Source organism: Miniopterus schreibersii (genome assembly GCF_964146895.1).
Source record: "Miniopterus schreibersii genome assembly, chromosome: 8".
NCBI lineage: Eukaryota > Metazoa > Chordata > Mammalia > Chiroptera > Miniopteridae > Miniopterus > Miniopterus schreibersii.
Window position 1 is genome coordinate 39390672 of NC_138109.1, and position 18383 is coordinate 39409054.

Genomic DNA, 18383 nt, shown 5'->3' on the forward strand with positions numbered 1-18383 from the left:
TGAAAAGCTCCTTTTGTTTTAAGCTTGTTAAACCACGAAGATTTAGAGCAGAAGGAAAAAATGCAAATATACATAATGAACGCTAGCACTGGGTGGGGGAGGGCTTGAAACTCGTATTTGATATGACTGAACGTGGGCACCGGTGACGAAAGGCACTAAAAATCCCCTTTTACATTGAGATTTAGAGGCAACACGACGGACACCCGCTTTTTATTCCACTTTGGGAGGTTTATTTTAACAAAAGGGGGAAGTGGGTTGATTTTTATGGGGAGGATTTTAGCTTTCGGCTACACACGGATTTAAACTGGTTTCCGCTTCCTCCGACACATTTCTAGAAAGTCAGTCCAGTTCCGAGGCCTGTGGTCCGTAGGGCATCCCGGGGTGGAGCCCCTGAGTGTGGCCCCGCGCGCAGTCCCTCGGGGAGTGGAGAGTGGATCCAGAGGTCCAAGAAAATGCGAAGCAAAATGCATGCGTGGACTCCGCGGGGCTCTCGCTGCAGTGGCGAACGTGGCCTGTAGGGGGAGACGAGCAGATGGAAAACTTCCCCGTTCGCCTCTGAGGGTCCAGCCCCAGCCCTCCGAGGCCTCTCAGACGCAGGACACGCTGACACCCTTGCTCATCTCCTGGGCCTGGGACACCCAGGTCAAATTTCAGAAAAGTTGCTTTCCTTGGCTTGTCTCCTAGAAGGGACAGAGTGTCGAGGGGAGTTGGTCCTGAAGATTGGGAAGCAATAAAGTTTAGTGATGAGGAAACATGGACTCGGAAGCAATTAAGAGTTATATTTGAGGTTATTTATTTTACATGGTTTATTAGAAGAGTCTTGGCAGTAAGGGGGACATGAACGGTTGATACGTGTGTGTGTTTGGGGGTGGTGGTGGGGGGTGGATCATTTTAGCCTGGGTTCCTTGAAGAACTGTCCTGAGGAGAATGTCATCTGAAAGAAAGCCAGATCCAGAAGCATGTGTCCGTTGGACCCCACCTGTGTCTGTGACGGTGGCAAACCGCAGCATAAACTAGTGAGTGGACTCCTTCTCTTTGGGTGTGAGTATGTGTGTGTGTGAGCAGATTGGAAGGGCATTCTCAGGGTTCCCAGGCTGTGTCATGGGTCTGTGTGTGTCTGTTTCATGGGAAGGGATGACAGGAAGCCGTGGAATCAAAGAGGCCTTGCGGAGGGGGTCCTGATCAGGGATTAGGCATTTCCTGACTGTGACCTTGGACACAAACTGCTTGGTTTCTTTCAGTCTCTTAATTTCCTCGCCTCTACAGTGAGAATGAGGAGTCCGCCTGCTGCTTGGGCTTGCAGAATTAGGAAAGTTGATGTGAGTGGAAAATGTTTTATAAACTGTTAAGAGCTAGGGCACTTAAAGAGGTTTTTGGTTTTGGTTTTATGGCTTCTGGGCAGAGAAACAACTCTGTTCAAGCACCTGCAGCGAGTAGCTTGGTTTAGAACAATTTCATTTTAGGTGTGAAAAGCAAGTTTTTCTAAGAGGGTGCAGGACCTATTCCAGCCCCCTGCCTCGTAAAAGGATGGAGCAGAAGAGGCTGGTCTCCTCCTGGTCCTGAGTCCTTTGAGCAACCCCTGGGCCTGCAGAGAAGCCGGAGGTGCCCACCCACCCTGAGCCCGCACCCCCAGCTCCAGAGGCCTGGTGTATTTCTTTCTGGCTGAGTGGTCTAGTTTGCTGTTTGCCCCTTTGCTTCCACTATCAGGCAAGCAGGGAAACCTGAGCCCTCCGTTGATAGCCTCCCATTAGTGTAAGAGGCGGCCTCGGGGGCAAATTAAAGATAACCAGATCCCAAACCCGCAGAAGAGACCACCCTCCTCCCTTTGCCTCCCTCCAACAGTTGGCACAATTACACCCAGAGCCAACTTCTCTCTTAACCACCACCAACCCTTCCCCTTGCCCTCTTAGGAATGTACAAGCCATTCTTTGTCCCCAGGGGTAAAAACAGCGGCCAGGGAGGGCGGGTGCATAGAACAAAATTTGGAGCATTACAAAAATCAATCAAGGAGTGGTAAGAAAGCACTATCATCTTAGCTTTAGTTCCCAAAGGGGTGTGTTACGTTATAATTTTTCAAAACAAAGCTTAAATTAGCCCCTCCCTCATTTTAATGTAAAACTCGTACTAAAAGCCCTTTTTTTCAGTTGCCTTGGGGCTTGCGCACTCTGCTCCGTCCTATTGCGGGCGAGGCGGGGAGGGAGAGGGGACACCTTCATTCCCTTGTCCGAGTCCTCCGGGGCTGATTTTTGGAGGCATCTTCCGAGAAACAGACCTCGAGAACACCCTCCCCCTTTTTTTACATAGGCCCAGAAGGTCTCAAGACTTCCCCAAAGTCACTCAGCAGCCCTGGTGTAAACTATGGAAATTCTCGGGAAAAATGTTCTCTCCCGGGAAGGGTGTCCCAGGTGGGGAAAAAACATTTAAAAAGCGAACAGTGGGTCAAGGACTATTGGGAAGAGTAGAAAAGAGAAGATGAAGGTGGAGGAGCGCGGGCTGGGCCGAGAGGGACTGTGCGCCCGGGGGCGCGCCTCGCCCAGGGCGGCCCCGCGGCCCCGGCTCCCGCTCGCCCCGCGCGGGCGGTTCCTGCCGGGACCGACGGCTCCGTTCCCTCTGGCCTTGTGGTTTGGGAAGGGAAGAAAGAAGGCGGGAAGTCTGGGCCCCAGGCTCCCCTCGCCTAGAGGGTCAACGGCCCCCCGGAGCGCTGGGTCGGCCCCCTCCCCAGCCCCTCCCACGCCCGGGGCGCAGCCGACACGCCTCGAGGGCTCGCCCGCCTAGAGGGACAGGAGGGGGAAGAGCATTTGAATTAATTAGGGAGGAAGCCCATCCGCAAAGGGCACCACTGCGGGGGTGCGGGGCGGCGTGGGGGCGGGAGGGACCCTCCTCCGCGCCCCAGGCCGGGGACGCCCCACTTGTCAGATGCAGGGACGCTCGCGACGCGAAGCCAGTCCCCGCGGCGCGAACCTGGATCTCCGGGAACCAGGGCAAGCTCCCTGCGCTCCAGTTAGGCCGCGGCCCTGGCGAGTCCTGCAGACGGTCTCGCGAGGGCTTTGGAGGCCCCGCCACGGTAGCGGACGGTTGCGGGTGCCGCCGGGCCGGGCCCCGTTCGCCCCGCTGCAGGCGCGCGGGAGGGCGTCCTGCCGCCCCGACCCCCCTCCTTCCGCGCCCTCGGCCTCTGGAAAGCTCCCTCCCGGGCCCGGCACCCGGAGCTGCTTGCGCACGTCTTACTGAAGACGGGGGCTTTGGATCTTCTCCTCTCCATCCCCCGGCTCTCCTCTCCTCAGATGGTAAGCCAGACTCAGTTTTCTCTAAAAGGTCCACGACACATCTTGCCCTTACCCTTTTCCGCAAGGGGCGCGTGCCTGGGGTCTCAGGGAGCTTTGCTGTCAGCGCCAGAGCAACCCTAAACCCTGAATTTTTTCTTTGCTATCAAGCTCCACCTGGGAGGCAGCGCCTCCTCCAGGAAGCCTTCCTGAGCCTCCCAGCTCAGGTCAGTTGCTCCTCCTTGGAGCTCATCGTACCAACAAAAGATCCATTGTCATGATACCTTAGTAGGTTCCTTACTGCCTAATGTTGCTGCGCACAAGGGATGATCAAAATTATTTGCCTAATAACAAGGTAGAACCACGGGAGCCGGGATGAGGAATCTTGAAGGTTGTTAATTGGGCAAATCAAGTCTTTCTCAAAAGTTCGGGGTCTGCTTTCTTCCCATTTCTTTTCTTCAGCCCCTTTCTTTATAATAAATGCTTTTATAAACTCCATGTTAAAAGCATTTATTAGACTCTCTCCCCCCCCCCACTCTTTCTCTTTCTCTCCCTCTCTCTCTCTGGCTGTCCATTCCTTCTTCCTCTATCCTTTAGGTGTGTCCCTTTGCCTTTCCTCTCCTGAGCTCCAAGGGTCCTTCTTTTGCCTCTGTAACTTGTTTTCTGAGCCCATGCAGCCCAGCTGGCTCACTTCTTCTACTTCTGTTACTTTATAAATAAACTTTTGCTTGTATGGGGGCGGGGGGCAATTGTCAGTTAGGGCTCAAAACAACTCATAAAAATTTAAAAAACAATAAGAAAGAAAGAAAAAAAAGAAAGAGAAAGAAAAGCATTTATTAGAGATCTAAAAAGTATAAGGAACATCAGCATTCACAATATAATTGGATTTTCTGGAATGTTCTCTCTGCATTGTGAAATTAGTTGAAAACTCCTCCTAAACTGAAATACCAGCATTCAGTTCCACCTCCCACCTAGTGCAGAAACCCTTCTAGTAAACCCTCCTCAGCCAGCTTCTGCTTCAGTTTTTCTAGTAGAAGAGGAATCACTGCCTCACAAAACAATCCATTACACTGAGGGCAGTCTTTGTTTTATAGAACCCTTTCATTTCCTCAGTATAGAGAATTTGAGAGGCGTTTGCTCAGATTCTAATATTACAGATGATCGTATTATCATGCGTTGGGTTTCTTTATCTAGAAACATAAAGAATTTACTGTGGTTTGGCTTCTACATTGAAACTACTGTTGGTGGGGAAAACTGAGAAAAAGCTAAAAAAGCTTTGTAAAAGGGTCAGGATTCTGTATTACATAAACATGTTCCAGGGCAGTCCATGGGCCTTGCTCTGAGACCCACTTTGAGAGCCCTCATTACTCAACACCTACCCTAAGGTTGGGTTCAGATACACTGGTGTTAAAAGTCCTGTGGGATGGTGGTTAGAATCTCATGTCCTTTTTTTAAAATACTAGAAAAAATACATTTAAATAAAGTTAAACAGCCCTAGCCGGTTTGATTCAGTGGTTAGAGTGTCTGCCCACGGACTGTTCAATTCCGGCCAATGGCATGTGCCTTGGTTATAGGCTCCATCCACAGCCCTGTCGGGGCACGTGCAGGAGGCAACCAATCAGTGTGTCTCTCGCACATCGATGTCTTTCTCTCTTTCTCTCTCTCCCTTCCTCTCTCTCTGAAAAGCAATGGAAAAAATATCCTCAGGTGATGATTTAAAAAAAAAGTTAAATAATTTCTCTTTCATTGCTGTAAACGTTGACATGAAAGTTATCTCTTCCCTGTCAGTCATCTAAATCATCCACTATATGAAATTAGGAACTTAGATGTCTTCCCTCAATACTCATGTAGATTCTATTATTTAATATAGAGAAGAAAAAAAAATAGAAGGAAAATCCCAGATTATTTGGCTACTGCCCTTCAAGTGGGATAAAGATAATAAGCTCTTTAGTGTTATACACTTAATGTATTTTTAAAATTTTTATTTATTGATTTTTAGAGAGAGTGGAAGGGAGAGAAAGAGAGAGAAACACCAATTTGTTGTTCCACTTATTTATGCATTTATTGATTGGTTCTTGTATGTGCCCTGACCAGGGATCAAACCTGCAACCTTGGTATACTGGGACAATGCTCTAACCAACTGAGCTACCCAGCCAGGGCTCTGTATTTTATTTTATTTTTTTCAAATCTATATCTAGTTTGTGTGTTCCCTATTGATTTAGTCTTTATGTAGCCCAGTTAGCTTATTTCTTTGCCATTGTTACAGATCATACCAGTAAACCATCTCTCAAATTCTACCATCTTGCAAATGTAAATGTTGGTTACAAGAGCAAGGTGGTATCAAGATCAGCACAAATTAATCACAACCACTGTGAAACATCAGCTTTATTGATGGTACTTCAACAGCATCACCTTTCCACATAGATCAGGAATTATGACTGTATGATAAACTTGCTCTTGTTGCTGGAGGGAATTGAGTGCAAGAGTTAATAGATTGGATTAAAAGACAAGACTAATTCCTAGTCCTGGTCTTGACACTGAGCTTGGAAATATCTGATGGACTCTATATTTGCCCACATAAAGACCACTACTAAAAATTTAGCTGAGAGAAAGAAAAGACAGAGAGGAATTATAGTATTATAACTACCATTTCAAAATTTTAGCCAACAGATCTTTCTGAGTAACTGTTAAAAAATTTAGAGATTTTTTTAAACCTTAATTTCACCTTTGTCTTGATTTAAGATCTCTGCTAGTCCAAGATATCTGTCATTCAGACCTCCAGCACTTGGATGACTCCTTTACTCTGATATTGCTAGTTTATATTATAGTTCAAGATAGGAGACTGAGTCACCCCCTCTGCCACCACCTCCCATGGGGTTCCAGGAATAATTTGAAGAAGCCAACCCCACAGGGGACTGTTAGTAAGTCAGTCTATTCTCCATTTTGGAAACCACCGTTCTAGTACATTATATTCAATATACATACTTAATACATACAGTTATTTATCTGTTGCTGTAAAATATTCTTACAGAAATGAGATGAAGTGTGAGGGAAAACTTTATTAAGTTATAAAAGCTGAAAACTTACTGTGTAAGAGATAGTTGTACTGTATTTTCAAAATTCATTCCCTTGCTAGGGGGGGTTTATAATTTGAGACATAGAATGATATTCTGAAAAGAGCATGGGCTTTGGATCCGACCATCCTGGGCTAAAATCTTCTTTCTGCCATTTCCTAAGTGTGAACTTGATCAAAGTTATTTGATCTCTCTGAATCTCAGCCTTCTTAACTATGAAATGGGGAATGTAATATGAAGGTTTACTATGATAAGTATTTGGAGTACTCAAAAATGGTAGCCATTATTGCTTTATAGTTTTTGCTGATTTTGTAGCAGTCATATTTTCATGAAGCTACCTTTATTTTTTTCTCTGATATATATGAAGAGCTGTCACATTTCATATTTAAAAATGAAGTTGCTGAGACCACTGTTCCTTCCATCTGTTTGAGCTAGGTATCATTTTTGTGTTCTCAGAACTTAACAAATGTGAAACAATTTACTCTGTAGTGCCACTTGGTAAATCACTTTTTCACTTTCAGAGTATTTTTCAGTCTTGTGGATGAGAGGTCTTGACAATAGTCATTAAAGATATGATAGCACTTTCACAAGAGCAAGGACATGTGCCTTATGTCTTTGCTGAGCTCCGGTCTAGGTGGACTAATTTTAACACTTTTCTAGATCTACGCTAAGATTTCATGGAAGTTGCTATCTGCCTAAATTGGATCTGATTAGGCAAATACATAATTCTGAACTTGTAAAGACCACCTCAGTTATACTATCAGGTTAATGGGAGGATGTGATGTTGTATAGTTAAAAGAGGGTGGGATAGAAGTCAGCCAGTTGGGGTTTGCTGCCTGGTGACAGCGGCTAATCACTTGAAACTGTAAACCTTAGATTATGATAATCTAGCGGAGACATTACATGTCTGTTTAGTTTAGTCAAATTAAACCAAACATCACTTTAAGAGAGAGAGCATTAATGAATGGATGAATGAATGGTCATTTACTAAATGTTAAGTTTCCATGAGTTCCATCCAATGGGCATGAGACAGGGGAATGAAGCAAAGGTGGAATGAAGTTATTTTTCACAGTTAGTCTCCTTTTCTTTATGCCTTTTACAGTGTGAGCATCTTGCTGGGGAAAATGGGTGGAGCCCTGGCCGGTGTGGCTCAGTTGTTTGGAGCGTCTTCCTGTGCACCAGAGGGTCATGGGCTCTAGTCCCAGCCAGGTCACATACCTAGGTTTCAGGTTCAGTTCCCAGTCAGAGTTCGTTTGGGAGGTAACCGATCTATGCTCCTTTCTCTCTCTCTCAAATCAAATTTTTTTTTAAAAAGAAAGAAAAAGGAAATGGGATGGTATCTTGGTGTTTACTTACTTTATCTATTTTTAAAAATACATCTTTATTGATTTCAGAGAGAGGAAGGGAGAGGGATGAGAGAGACATTGATCGGCTGCCTCCTGCACGCCCCCAGCTGGGGATCGAGCCCACAGCCCAGGCATGTGCCCTGACCGGGAATCAAACCGAGACCTCCTGGATCCTAGGTGGATGCTCAACTGCACTGAGCCATGCCCGGCGGGGTGGTATCTCAGTGTTTAAACATGTCACCCTTATTTTTTGTACAGCATGGTGCGTAAGTGCAAGCCAGCAGTTATATCCAGAGCTCAGCCAAAGAGGCCCCGACCTGTTCCAACACTGGTGGAAAAGCTGGCCGTTAGATTAAGGAAGAGATGGTATGCTCGTATATTGTAAGGGCAAATTTAAGGGATTTTGTGACTAATTTTCATTGTTTGATTTTTTTTACCTTATATGTTACTTTAGAATCTAACTGCTGCACAAAATGCAATTTCCATTATAATTTCTGCCTTACCAAGGTTGTTCTTGGAATGAAATGAGGTAATATATGTTAAAGTGCTTTGCGAAAATTCAGGGTGTTATAAAATGTAAAATGTTCCTGCCTTCTGGACAAATTTGGCCAGGAATCCATTTAAATGGTCTCATTCTGAGTTTTCACACCGGAAGTGAATTGTAGCCGAGTACAGAGCAACAATCACAACACTAATAATAAGGCTAAGGAGCTAAGAAGATTAATTGACCACTTACCAGGTGCCAGGAAAGGCGACAGGTGCTTAAGTGGATTATCTCTATTGGGTACCGCTTTGGGAGACGGTCTTCCTCTCAGACTTCTGACCTCCAGGCCCTCCCAGGTAAATGTCACTTTCAAGAATTATATTCGTTTTCTGGGAAGCCTTCACATCATCTGTGTGTGTTTATCTGTGTGTTTGTGTATATTCAAGTCACTTTTTCTTCTTATACAGCTGAACTTAATACTAAGAAGTGCTAGGTGAGAAAATACTTATTTCCTAACCAACATGTTTCCACTGGAAAAAATTTTCATTAGAGGACATGTGAGCCCTTCTCTCCTACTCCCTCCTCCCCCGCGGGAGGGAGGCTGGTTTATCTGATGGTGAGTTTGGAGGAGGGGACAGGGAGGGTATTTGTGGATCAGCCACTCCTGCATGTTTTGGACCTGCTGCTTGCAGAGAGGATGCATTGGTTTTCAGCCTCTGCCGTGCCATGACCTTAGAATATGCTCTGTATTGTGGTTGATGTCGGCCACTGTTTATTGCTGCCTACAACTGGGTAGGTAAGTCTGACTAGTTCAGCAACTGTTAGCAAGTCCACTTGGTTGCACATCTCATTTATTTTAGCTTTCACTAGAAATAAAGCTAAGATTTCTTATAGCTGACTCCTGTGTCTGCTTCTCAACTGGTTCTAAATTTAGATGGGAAAGAAAAGGGTTATGAATTAACTACTTACAAGCTTAACAAGAGGCAGTGTAAGGGAGTGGTTAAGAGCACAGGAGTGGAAATGAGATGAACTAATTTCAAATTCTGGCTCCATCCCTTATCAGCTATGTTACCTTGTACAAGTTACTTAATTTCTCTGTTTTAGTAACCTGGGGACGATAATAGTACCTACCCTTGTAGAGCTGGTGAGGGGATTAAATGAGTTAATACATATAAAGTGTTTAGAGTAGTCTTGGGTATATAATAAGCATTCGACAAATGTTAGCTTTTCCTTTTTTTAAAAAAATATGTTTTTATTGATTTCAGAGAGAAAAAGGGAGAGGGAAAGAGAGATAGAAATATCAATGATGAGAGAGTCATTGATCGGCTGTCTCCTGCACGCCCCCGACTGGGGATCGAGCCCACAACCCGGGCATGTGCCCTGACAGGGAATTGAACCCCGACTTGGTTCATAGGTCAATGCTCAACCACTGAGCCACACTGTCCAGGCTAGCTTTTCTTATTATTATATTAATACTAATTGCTCAATGATACAATCTAAATATTTGCAGAATAATTTGCATTCACCTTCTAATTTCCCTCCTTAAAAATGCTGATTCTCTGATTATCAGCACAGGGGCCTTCTGTGCTCTAGACACAGTAATTTCATCTTTTTTCTCTACTTGCTACAATCTGCAGGAATGGGACTCACAGTGGCATTCCTTGGGGACACTTTTAAACTTCTTCCACGAGGTTTTTAGGCCAATCCACTGTGATCATTCTTATTTAAGAGTCCCACAGCACATTGCCTGTCCTATACAATTTAACAATTAAATGTGTGCTGTCATATGTAATGGGGTGCTGACAGGGAAGACTTTTTTAAAAAGACAGAATCACCTGAAGGGCTCTTCTTAGGGTACAAAGATGTTGCAGTAATATTTGAGGGAGAGTGTTCAACATTTTAAAATATACAGAAAAGTTGAAAGAATTTTGTAACAAACACTTGTATATTCACCATTCTACCATTAATATTCCCATATACTTGCTCTAGCACATAATTGACCCAGCTAGCCATCCTTTGATCCATGCATCAGTTAATCTTACTTTTCTGATGCATTTTAAAGTTGAGTGTTACGATAATCTTTGAAATGCCAACCTTTGATTTTTCCCTTGGGACTTCCTGCAACTCCTTGATTTCCCCTCAGAGAAGCAGGAGCCGTGTTGCCTGGTGAGCAGGGTCTGGAGCCTGACTGCCTGGGCTTGAAATCCAGCCCTCGCGCTTGCTGGCGACGTGACCTGTGCAAGCTTACTGTTCCTTTGCCCCCTCATCTCCAACCAAAGGATGATAGTGGCACCTGCTTCACGAAGTTGTTGTGGAAATACATGTTAAAGGCTTACAACAGCCCTAGCCAGTGTGGCTCAGTGGTAGGAGCGCTGGCCTGCAGACTGAAGGGCCCCAGGTTCGATACCAGTCCACGGCATGTGCCTTCAGTGCAGGTTCAGTCCCCAGCCCTGGCCAGGGCGCATGCAGGAGGCGACCGGTCGATCGTTGTTTCTCTCTCTCTTCCATTCTGAAAAGCAATGGAAAAAATATCTTCCGGTGAGGATTAAAAATGAATGAATGAATGAATGAGTGAATAAATAATAAATAAATAAATAAATAAAATGCTTACAACAGTGCTGCCTGGCAAACATTTGTAAAGTACTAACTTGTGTTAGGCAGTTAATACATATTAACTCATTTAATTCTCACCGAAACCCCACGAGGTACCATAATTATAAAATATAACATAATATTAGCTATGATTACTTGTTATAGCAGAAATACATAGAGAAAAAGTCTGCTTAGTTTTTGAGTTTTAAAACAGACATGAAGTTCATGGCAAAAAGAGTACTTCAGGAAGGAAGGTGTTTTGAAAGAAACTCTGGGCTCTTTGCCTATCAAAAGCCTAAGTATTTGGGAAAAAGTTTATGTCATTAACAGTTGATTTTGGAACAAAAGATAAAGAGTTTCACCTGCCCAAATTATATAAAGTCTCCTAGGCTTGGGCAGGAGAAAGGAAAAGAAACCAGGGAGAAGATGATGAGGATATCTGGAGCCTCCCCTAAGCCAGGCTGATTTCCAGAGCTGGGATATATGTGCTGCTCGATGGACTTGGGGATTTGAAAGCGGAGGAGAATTGTGCTTTCTGTCACATTTTTTGGTCTCTTCAATACAGTCTTTCTTTTTTTCTCTCATTAATCCCATCCCTCTCTCCCATTCCAACCAGGACCTGTCATCCACTGCCTCAAGAAAGAGAGATCATAAGAAACAAAACAAGTTAAATTTTTGGCTTTTGAGCACCAAAACCAAAAGACATGGCAAAACAAAACAAAACAAAAAATATGTTTGGATGAGTACAGTTGTTTCTGGTTCTAGAGAAGATACAAATTTTCTGGACTGGAAGAGAGGGACAGTCCCAAGCAAACTGGGACAGTTGGTCAACCTAGTTGGGAGTCTTCTGTTTCTAATTATACTTGATATTTACAATCTACATTGTTATTAGGATATACTGAGTGCTCTAATTCAGTATTCTACTAATAAAGGCAAGGCTTGGCAGTATTTCAGTGTGCTTATTATATATATGATATAAGTAGATAGATGGAGCTCCCCACATTTTTTACGAGGGATGTTTTATTTGTGCATTACTGATTTGAATTTAATTGGCTGTAATTTTCAATTGCTTCTAGTTTTGTTTTTTAATTTAAAATTATTGTTCTAAGGACTTTATATGAATACGCTATATAAAAGTAATGTATACATATTATTTTCTAATTGTTTTTGTATAACCATTGTAACCACAGAGCCAGCTGAAAATGGTCCTATCCTGTTTGACAAAGTGCTGAGTTGTTTTTCAGGGACAGAGGACCAGGACCACGAGTCATGCAGCCAAAGCATTCGAGGAAGAGAGGAGTTTGGCCTCTGGCTGCCCTGAAACCAAAGTCAGCCCCCACATCCCCACCCTGCAATGGAACCAAAGAACCAGGACATAACCAGAAGCCCAAGGGTGTGTTGTCCAGGAGGTTCCGTGTTGATGCCGCTTTACCATAAATGGCCAAGTTCCAGGTCCTCCAATTAAAACTTGCCCCACCAGCACTTCTGCATGCCTGTTCCCCCAGCCCCTTAAAAATCCATAACCTAGTCCAGTGAGCAAGATGGATTTGGGGCACCATTAGTTCTCCCATCCTCTCCATTGCTGACTTCTTGATCAATAAACCTTTCCTTACTCCAAACTCTGACGTTTTGAGTTTTGGCCTTTCAAAGGCTCAGGCACATGAACTTGGGTTTTGGTAATACTGTTTATTTACCACAGGAAATTGAAATTAACTATAATAAGTATAAGCAGTAAGGAGTTGTAGTGAAGAGCAGAGACTCAGGAGCCAGACTATTTGAGTTTAAATTTTAGCCTTTCCCTCTACTGGTTGTGTGATATTGGACAGGTTCCATTTTTCCATCTGCAAAATGAGGATTGAAATGGTACTCACCTAAAAAGGTGGTGTGAGGATGAAATTAGTTAATACATGTGAAGTGCTTATAACAGTTCCTGGCACATAGTAGGCACTCAAGAAGTGTTAAGTGGCTCTGGCTGGGTAGCTCAGTTGACCTAATATGCCAATGAATGTATAAATAAGTGGAACAACAAATGAATGTTTCTCTCTCTCCCCATTCCTTTCTCTCTCTAAAATCAATCAATAAAATAAAAAAAATTAGAAAGAATTGTTAGATGATTTGCAAGTTCTTTTGCCCTACTTACTTAAGAGTTTATCCGTAGTCCATTATTTTCATAATTAAGACTTCACTAAGAGTTGGGAAGGCAGAAGAAAGATAACGCATTGTTTTTTTCCCCTATGGACTGAATTGTGTCTCCCCAAAGCTTGTATGTTAAAGTCCTACCCCCAACGTGACGATATTTGGAGACCATCTTTGGGACATAAAGTTAAATGAGGCCATAGGGTGGGGCACTAATCCAATAGGACTGGTGACATAAGAGATTGACTACTCCCACCTTATGCATGAAGGAAAGGTGGCCACTACAAGCCAGGAAGGAACTTCTCACCAGGAACCTACCCTCCTGGACCTTGATCTGCGACTTTTGGCCTCCAGTACTTTGAGAAAATAAATTTCTCTTGTTTAAGTACCCAGCCCATGGTATTTTGTTATAGTGAACTGAGCAGACTAAAACAGGCTGTTAATTAATGAGTGAGTACCAAAGACTGAGGAACAGTCTTAAAGTCTTAAGAATTACTTTTTTTTTTTTTTTTTTGGCCGAAGAATGGGCACAATCACTCAAGTTTTCTTACCCCATCCTACCCTACACAAAGGCACCTGATGACTGAGCAGAATGATAAAGTAGAAAAAATACCTGACTTCTTGGCCCAGCCCTGCCCCTCATGAACTGAGTGATTTGGGGCAAGTCTTTTAACCTCTTCATGCCTCAGTTTTCTCTTCAGTCTAAAATGAGGTGTAGGAGACTAATATACTTATTTTGTATAATTGAGTTGAATGACATGTTTGAATCAATGACAAGGCTGAGATGAAGGAGAAGTGACAATATAGAGCAGACACTAAGAACTTGAAAGACAAAGTAATTGGAACCAGAAGCAACTGCCATGGAAATAAGGCCCTAGGTCTTCTCAGAGATGTTGGGAAGGGCACTGGATTTTCCACAGGAGGTGGACGGGGAGTTTGAGTCAATTTCACTAGGTCTTAAGAGGCAGGGAGACCTGGGCTGGCATGTGGATGATGAAGAGGTTTTGACTAATGCTCTCTAAATTAGCTTCCAGATCTTGGGTTCTATAATTTAATGACCGACCATAGGGGGTAAGGAAAGAAGCAGAACATGCAGATGAGGGTGCATTTATGCTAAAACTAAAATGAAATATATAAATGATCCCCAAATTCCCCTTCATTTCTGTAAACTGAAGGGTCTATCTTCTTTCTTTAATGTATATATTTCTCTTCCTGCGCTTGATATTCATTCTAACCTGATTGGAGTATCTTGTCTGGGTCCTCAGCATTCCCTGGAATAGCCCTGGCCCTGTAGGATACCAGAAGCAATGCTGTCTCCTTTCACTTTATCTGTCGTCCACACTTGCAAGGTGTGTGTTAGATTAGGACTAGACCTCTTTTTTTTTTCTTTCAATATATCTTTATTGATTTCAGAGAGAGGAAAGGAGAGGGAGAGAGAGAGGCAGAAACATCAATGATGAGAGAGTCATTGATCGGCTGCAGCCCGCAACCCGGGCACGTGCCCTGACCAGGAATCGAACCCCGATCGCCTGGATCCTAGGTCGATGCTCAACCGCTGAGCCACGCCCGGCCGGGCGGGACTAGACCTCTTAATGAACCTTGAACTCCAGCTCTGCCACTCACTACAATGTGCCTTTGAGCAAGTTGCTTGAGCATTCTATGCTACCAGCCATTTTATTTTCTAATCTATTAGTTTAAATAAAATACATATCTAATGTGGCTGTTGAGAGGATTAAATGAGATAATACTTGTAAACCCCTTCCAAATTTTAAGTACCTTGGGAAAAAGAACCATACCATGTTTTTTGTTCTCATAACTTGTGTGCAACAGGTGCTCAGTGTCTGTTTTTTTGAATGAATAAAAATAGCTCATCCTGGTGTCTGGAACATAGTAAGTGCTCAATAAAAGAACACAACATGTATCACCTTCTCTAGGGGTCTTCAGTTGTTTCTGCCTGTCCAGCATCCACTTACTCATGTTCTAGTTTCAGGTTTCCTTTGTGAAACTTCCCCTCAGGTTCCCTTTGTGAAACTTCCCTCCCTCATTCTCAGTTCTCATGGTTCTGGTGGGACTGATCACATATCTGTGCCCCACAAATTGGTATGTGGCCCAGGCTTGACCCCATTTAGGCCAATGAGAGTCAGGCCAGGTCTTTTTCTGGACCTAATGTGAGAGATACTCTCTTTCCATCTAGGTTGCCAAGTTGGTAAAAGGTAAGCGTGAAGTTACTGGTGGCCTTCTTGTTCCACGTGGGAAGAATCTGCCCAGAAATAAAGCCCTGAGAAAGAAAAGCACACCCCAGGAATGGAGGGAAACTGATTCCTGATGATGTCCTTTAGCATCTGGGCCCAGCCAAAAGTAAGGCAAACACAGTCTCTGTCTGCGAAGACCTAATAGATAGGAAAAGGACACTGTGATTGGGAGGGGAAGGCTGTCCCAGAAACACCAAGGCAGTTTACCTAGCCAGAATCTTGGTGAGCAGAGGAAGGTCAGGGAAAACTTCTGGACTGGCAGGAAGAAACAGCCAAATAGAGATCGAAATGATGAATACGAGGGAGCCAGGTGAATGGGGGTAACATAAGGGTTGGTGCGTGTGAGAGCGGGTAGAAAGGAGAAAGAATGTAGGAAGGAAAAGTAATGGCCTAAAGGCAAAACAGTTTAGTGCTTTCAAGGGATTCAATTTGGCCAAAACATGCAAGGCACTTTCCCAAACAGCCTCAATCCAACACGGTAAGTCTTGCCCAGTGAAAGCAATGTACCAGTTAGAACGTGTTCAGCTGCAAGGAAATCAAAACCTGATTAATGGTGACTTAAGCAATGAAGACATTTAATTATCTACAAGTAGGCGGACAATCCAAGGCTGGTACTGAGAATCTATAATGTCAGGAATCTGGGCTCTTCCCATCCTCTGTTTCACCATTATCAATTTGTGGTCATTATGCATATTACTTTTGGTAGTGAAAATACCCCCCCCCCCACACACACACACACTCCTGCAAAGAGGGCCATATCCAAATACTCAGAATCTACAAATATGTTACTTTACATAGCAAATGGGATTTCGTAGATGTAATTTAGTTGAGGACCTTGAAATGGAGAAATTACCCTGATTTATCCAGATGGGCATAACGTAATCAAAGGGTTCTTACAAGAGGGAGGCAGGAGAGTCAGAGTCAGAGAAGGAAATGTGTTGACAGAGCAGAGGTCAGAGAAACAGAGAGAGGTGAAGATATTCTGCTGCTGGTTTTGAAGGTGGAGGAAGGGGCCACAGGCCAAGGAATGCAGGCAGCCTTTAAAAGCTGGAAAGGTTCTAACCTCCAGAACTGTAATTAATAAATTTGTTTTTTAGACCACTAAGTTTGTGATAATGTGGCAATAGAAAGCTAATACATTTCCCATGGTTGCAAATGGCTATCCGAGTTCCAGGTATCACTTTCATATTAAATGCAGGAGGGGGGGGGGCGGTAGGGTTAAAAGGGAAGAACATGCTGCATCTATCCTTTTTGTCAGGAAAGCAAACTTTTACAGGTGACCTACCAGCTGATTTTCCCCACATGTCATTGACCAGAACATGGATGCAATGGCCACTTCTAGCTGCAGGGGAGTGTAGGAAACAATATCACTTTCTAGTCTCATGTGATTTGTAGATGGGTTCAGTCATTATGAATGAAAGCATAAGAGGGTTGTGCTGAGGCATGGAACCTGGGAGTGTTTGACTGAAGATGCCTCTCATCTGGAGTAAGGGCCATGGGAAAGTCTATGTGCTGGGGGTCATTTGCCCTCAGCAGCCTGTGACAGAGTATTTGTGTACCTCAGAAACTGGGCTTCTCATAATTGGGGGTTTAGGTTTTTTTGAAAAGTGAGACTAGATATCCTTTTCTAAAAAAATGCAGTGGAGAGCCTGGCTGGAGTGGCTCAGTTGAGTGGCATCCTTTGCACCGAAATGTTGCTGGTTCGATTCCTGATCAGGGCCTATACTCGGGTTTCAGGTTCAATCCCCTGTTGAGGAATATACAAAAAGCAACCGATCAATGTTTTTCTCTCTCTCTCCCTTTTCTCTCAGGTGAGGATTACAATGAAATAATGAAATGAAATAAATGAAATGAAATGAAATGAAATGAAATGAAATGAAATGAAATGAAAATAAAGCATCAGAGAGACTTTGGTCAGGTGGTGCTGGTGTGTGTGCCTTGAACCAGAGCCTAGGAGGCTTGTCTTCTCTAGAGGTCAATTCCTCCTGTCAGGCATTTGTGGAGAGGGTCAAGCCTGCTCCAAAGCTATAAGAAAGCTGGAAAATTACAGACAGAATAAAATTATAGCCAGAATAGGAGCTCTAGAGAGTACAAAAGAGGATGAGCTGGAGTGGAGAGGGGAAACAGAAGTAAAGCAAGTATACTATTAGAGATATAAGGTATAGAAAGTTAGGCATTATAATTATCATCATTGTTATTATTTTTAACCAGAGTTCATCTGTTTGTCAGCTCTCTTATCAGGGTGCGGATTCCCTCAGGGAGAGGCTGCAGTAAGATTGGTTATCAGAGTCAGAAAGTTTGAGTGGATGTCTGGGCAAAGAATATGGCAATTGTAGCTTTTGGCAAAAGAGCAGAGGCCTGCTATGGTGTACCAGCAGGAACACACAGCACTGAGAACAACAGAGAGTGACTTCAGCAGGGAGACATAAGTTAAACAAAAACTAAGTTGCCTTCAGTAGGGATCATGCTCATTGGCACTGGCTGGCCCATAAGACTGCCCAGCTAGTTCTGGCTGTTGCATACAAGTTTGTTTGTTGGAGTGGACTCACCACAGATCCGAGTGGGGGGGGAAGCACCATCCTTGAGCGTCACGCCCACCTCCTGTAGATACACTCACATGTATGCATAGATGTACATGTGCAGAGATGACCATTGCATCAATGTTGTAAGTAACAAAAAAGCAGACACTGCCTAAATGCCCATCTGAAGGGACCTGGTTAAATAAATTATGCTATATCTATATAATGGAATGCCCCAAGGCTACTTATGTGGCCCATATAAAGTTTATATTATATTAAGGGAATCAAGCAAGATGCAGAACAGTGTGTAGGGGCTATTGTCTCTGGGGATAGGGCCTGAGGTTTTGGGGAGAAAAGAAGATGTTTTTGCTTCTTTTAATTTTTTTAATTTATTTTCTTACCAGATGTAGTATGCCAGTTATTTATCACTGTATAACAAATTACCTCAAAGCTTGGTGGCTAAACAACTACTTTATTTGGTTATAATTCTAAGGTCAGCAAGTGGGGCTGGGCTCAGCCAGGCAGTTCTCTTGGTCTTCTCTTAGTTACATGGCTACAGCCATCTAGACACTGGACAAGAGCTGGATGAGCTAAGATGGACTCACCTAGTGTCTGGCTGCTGATGCTGGCTGTCATCTGAGCCATCCGTCTCCAGCATAGCTTCTCTAGCATAGCTTCAGCTTCTTTTTTCTTTTTTTTCCCCACCTGAGGATATTTTTT

The 18383-nt window shown here is 43.7% G+C and overlaps 1 protein-coding gene across 4 annotated transcripts; it reads left to right on the plus strand.

Annotated features, from left to right (window-relative positions):
* The first annotated feature begins 682 nt into the window (after positions 1–682).
* Positions 683–12833, plus strand: LOC308560993 (uncharacterized protein). Of its 4 annotated transcripts, none has more exons than XR_013999417.1 (5): positions 683–1016; positions 7939–8046; positions 8420–8520; positions 8632–8780; positions 12001–12833. XR_013999417.1 is itself a non-coding variant. In XM_081145382.1 (4 exons), exons 1-4 carry the CDS (start codon positions 928–930, stop codon positions 12075–12077), a joined length of 375 nt encoding a protein of 124 aa, XP_081001508.1. In that variant the 5' UTR covers positions 877–927; the 3' UTR covers positions 12078–12254. The 4 variants fall into 4 exon arrangements, 2 of the variants coding, with proteins under 2 accessions (XP_081001508.1, XP_081001507.1); XR_013999418.1 differs by lacking the exon at positions 683–1016 and adding an exon at positions 2784–3284; XM_081145382.1 differs by lacking the exon at positions 8632–8780 and having other exon boundaries at positions 877–1016; positions 12001–12254.
* The last annotated feature ends 5550 nt before the right edge of the window (positions 12834–18383 follow it).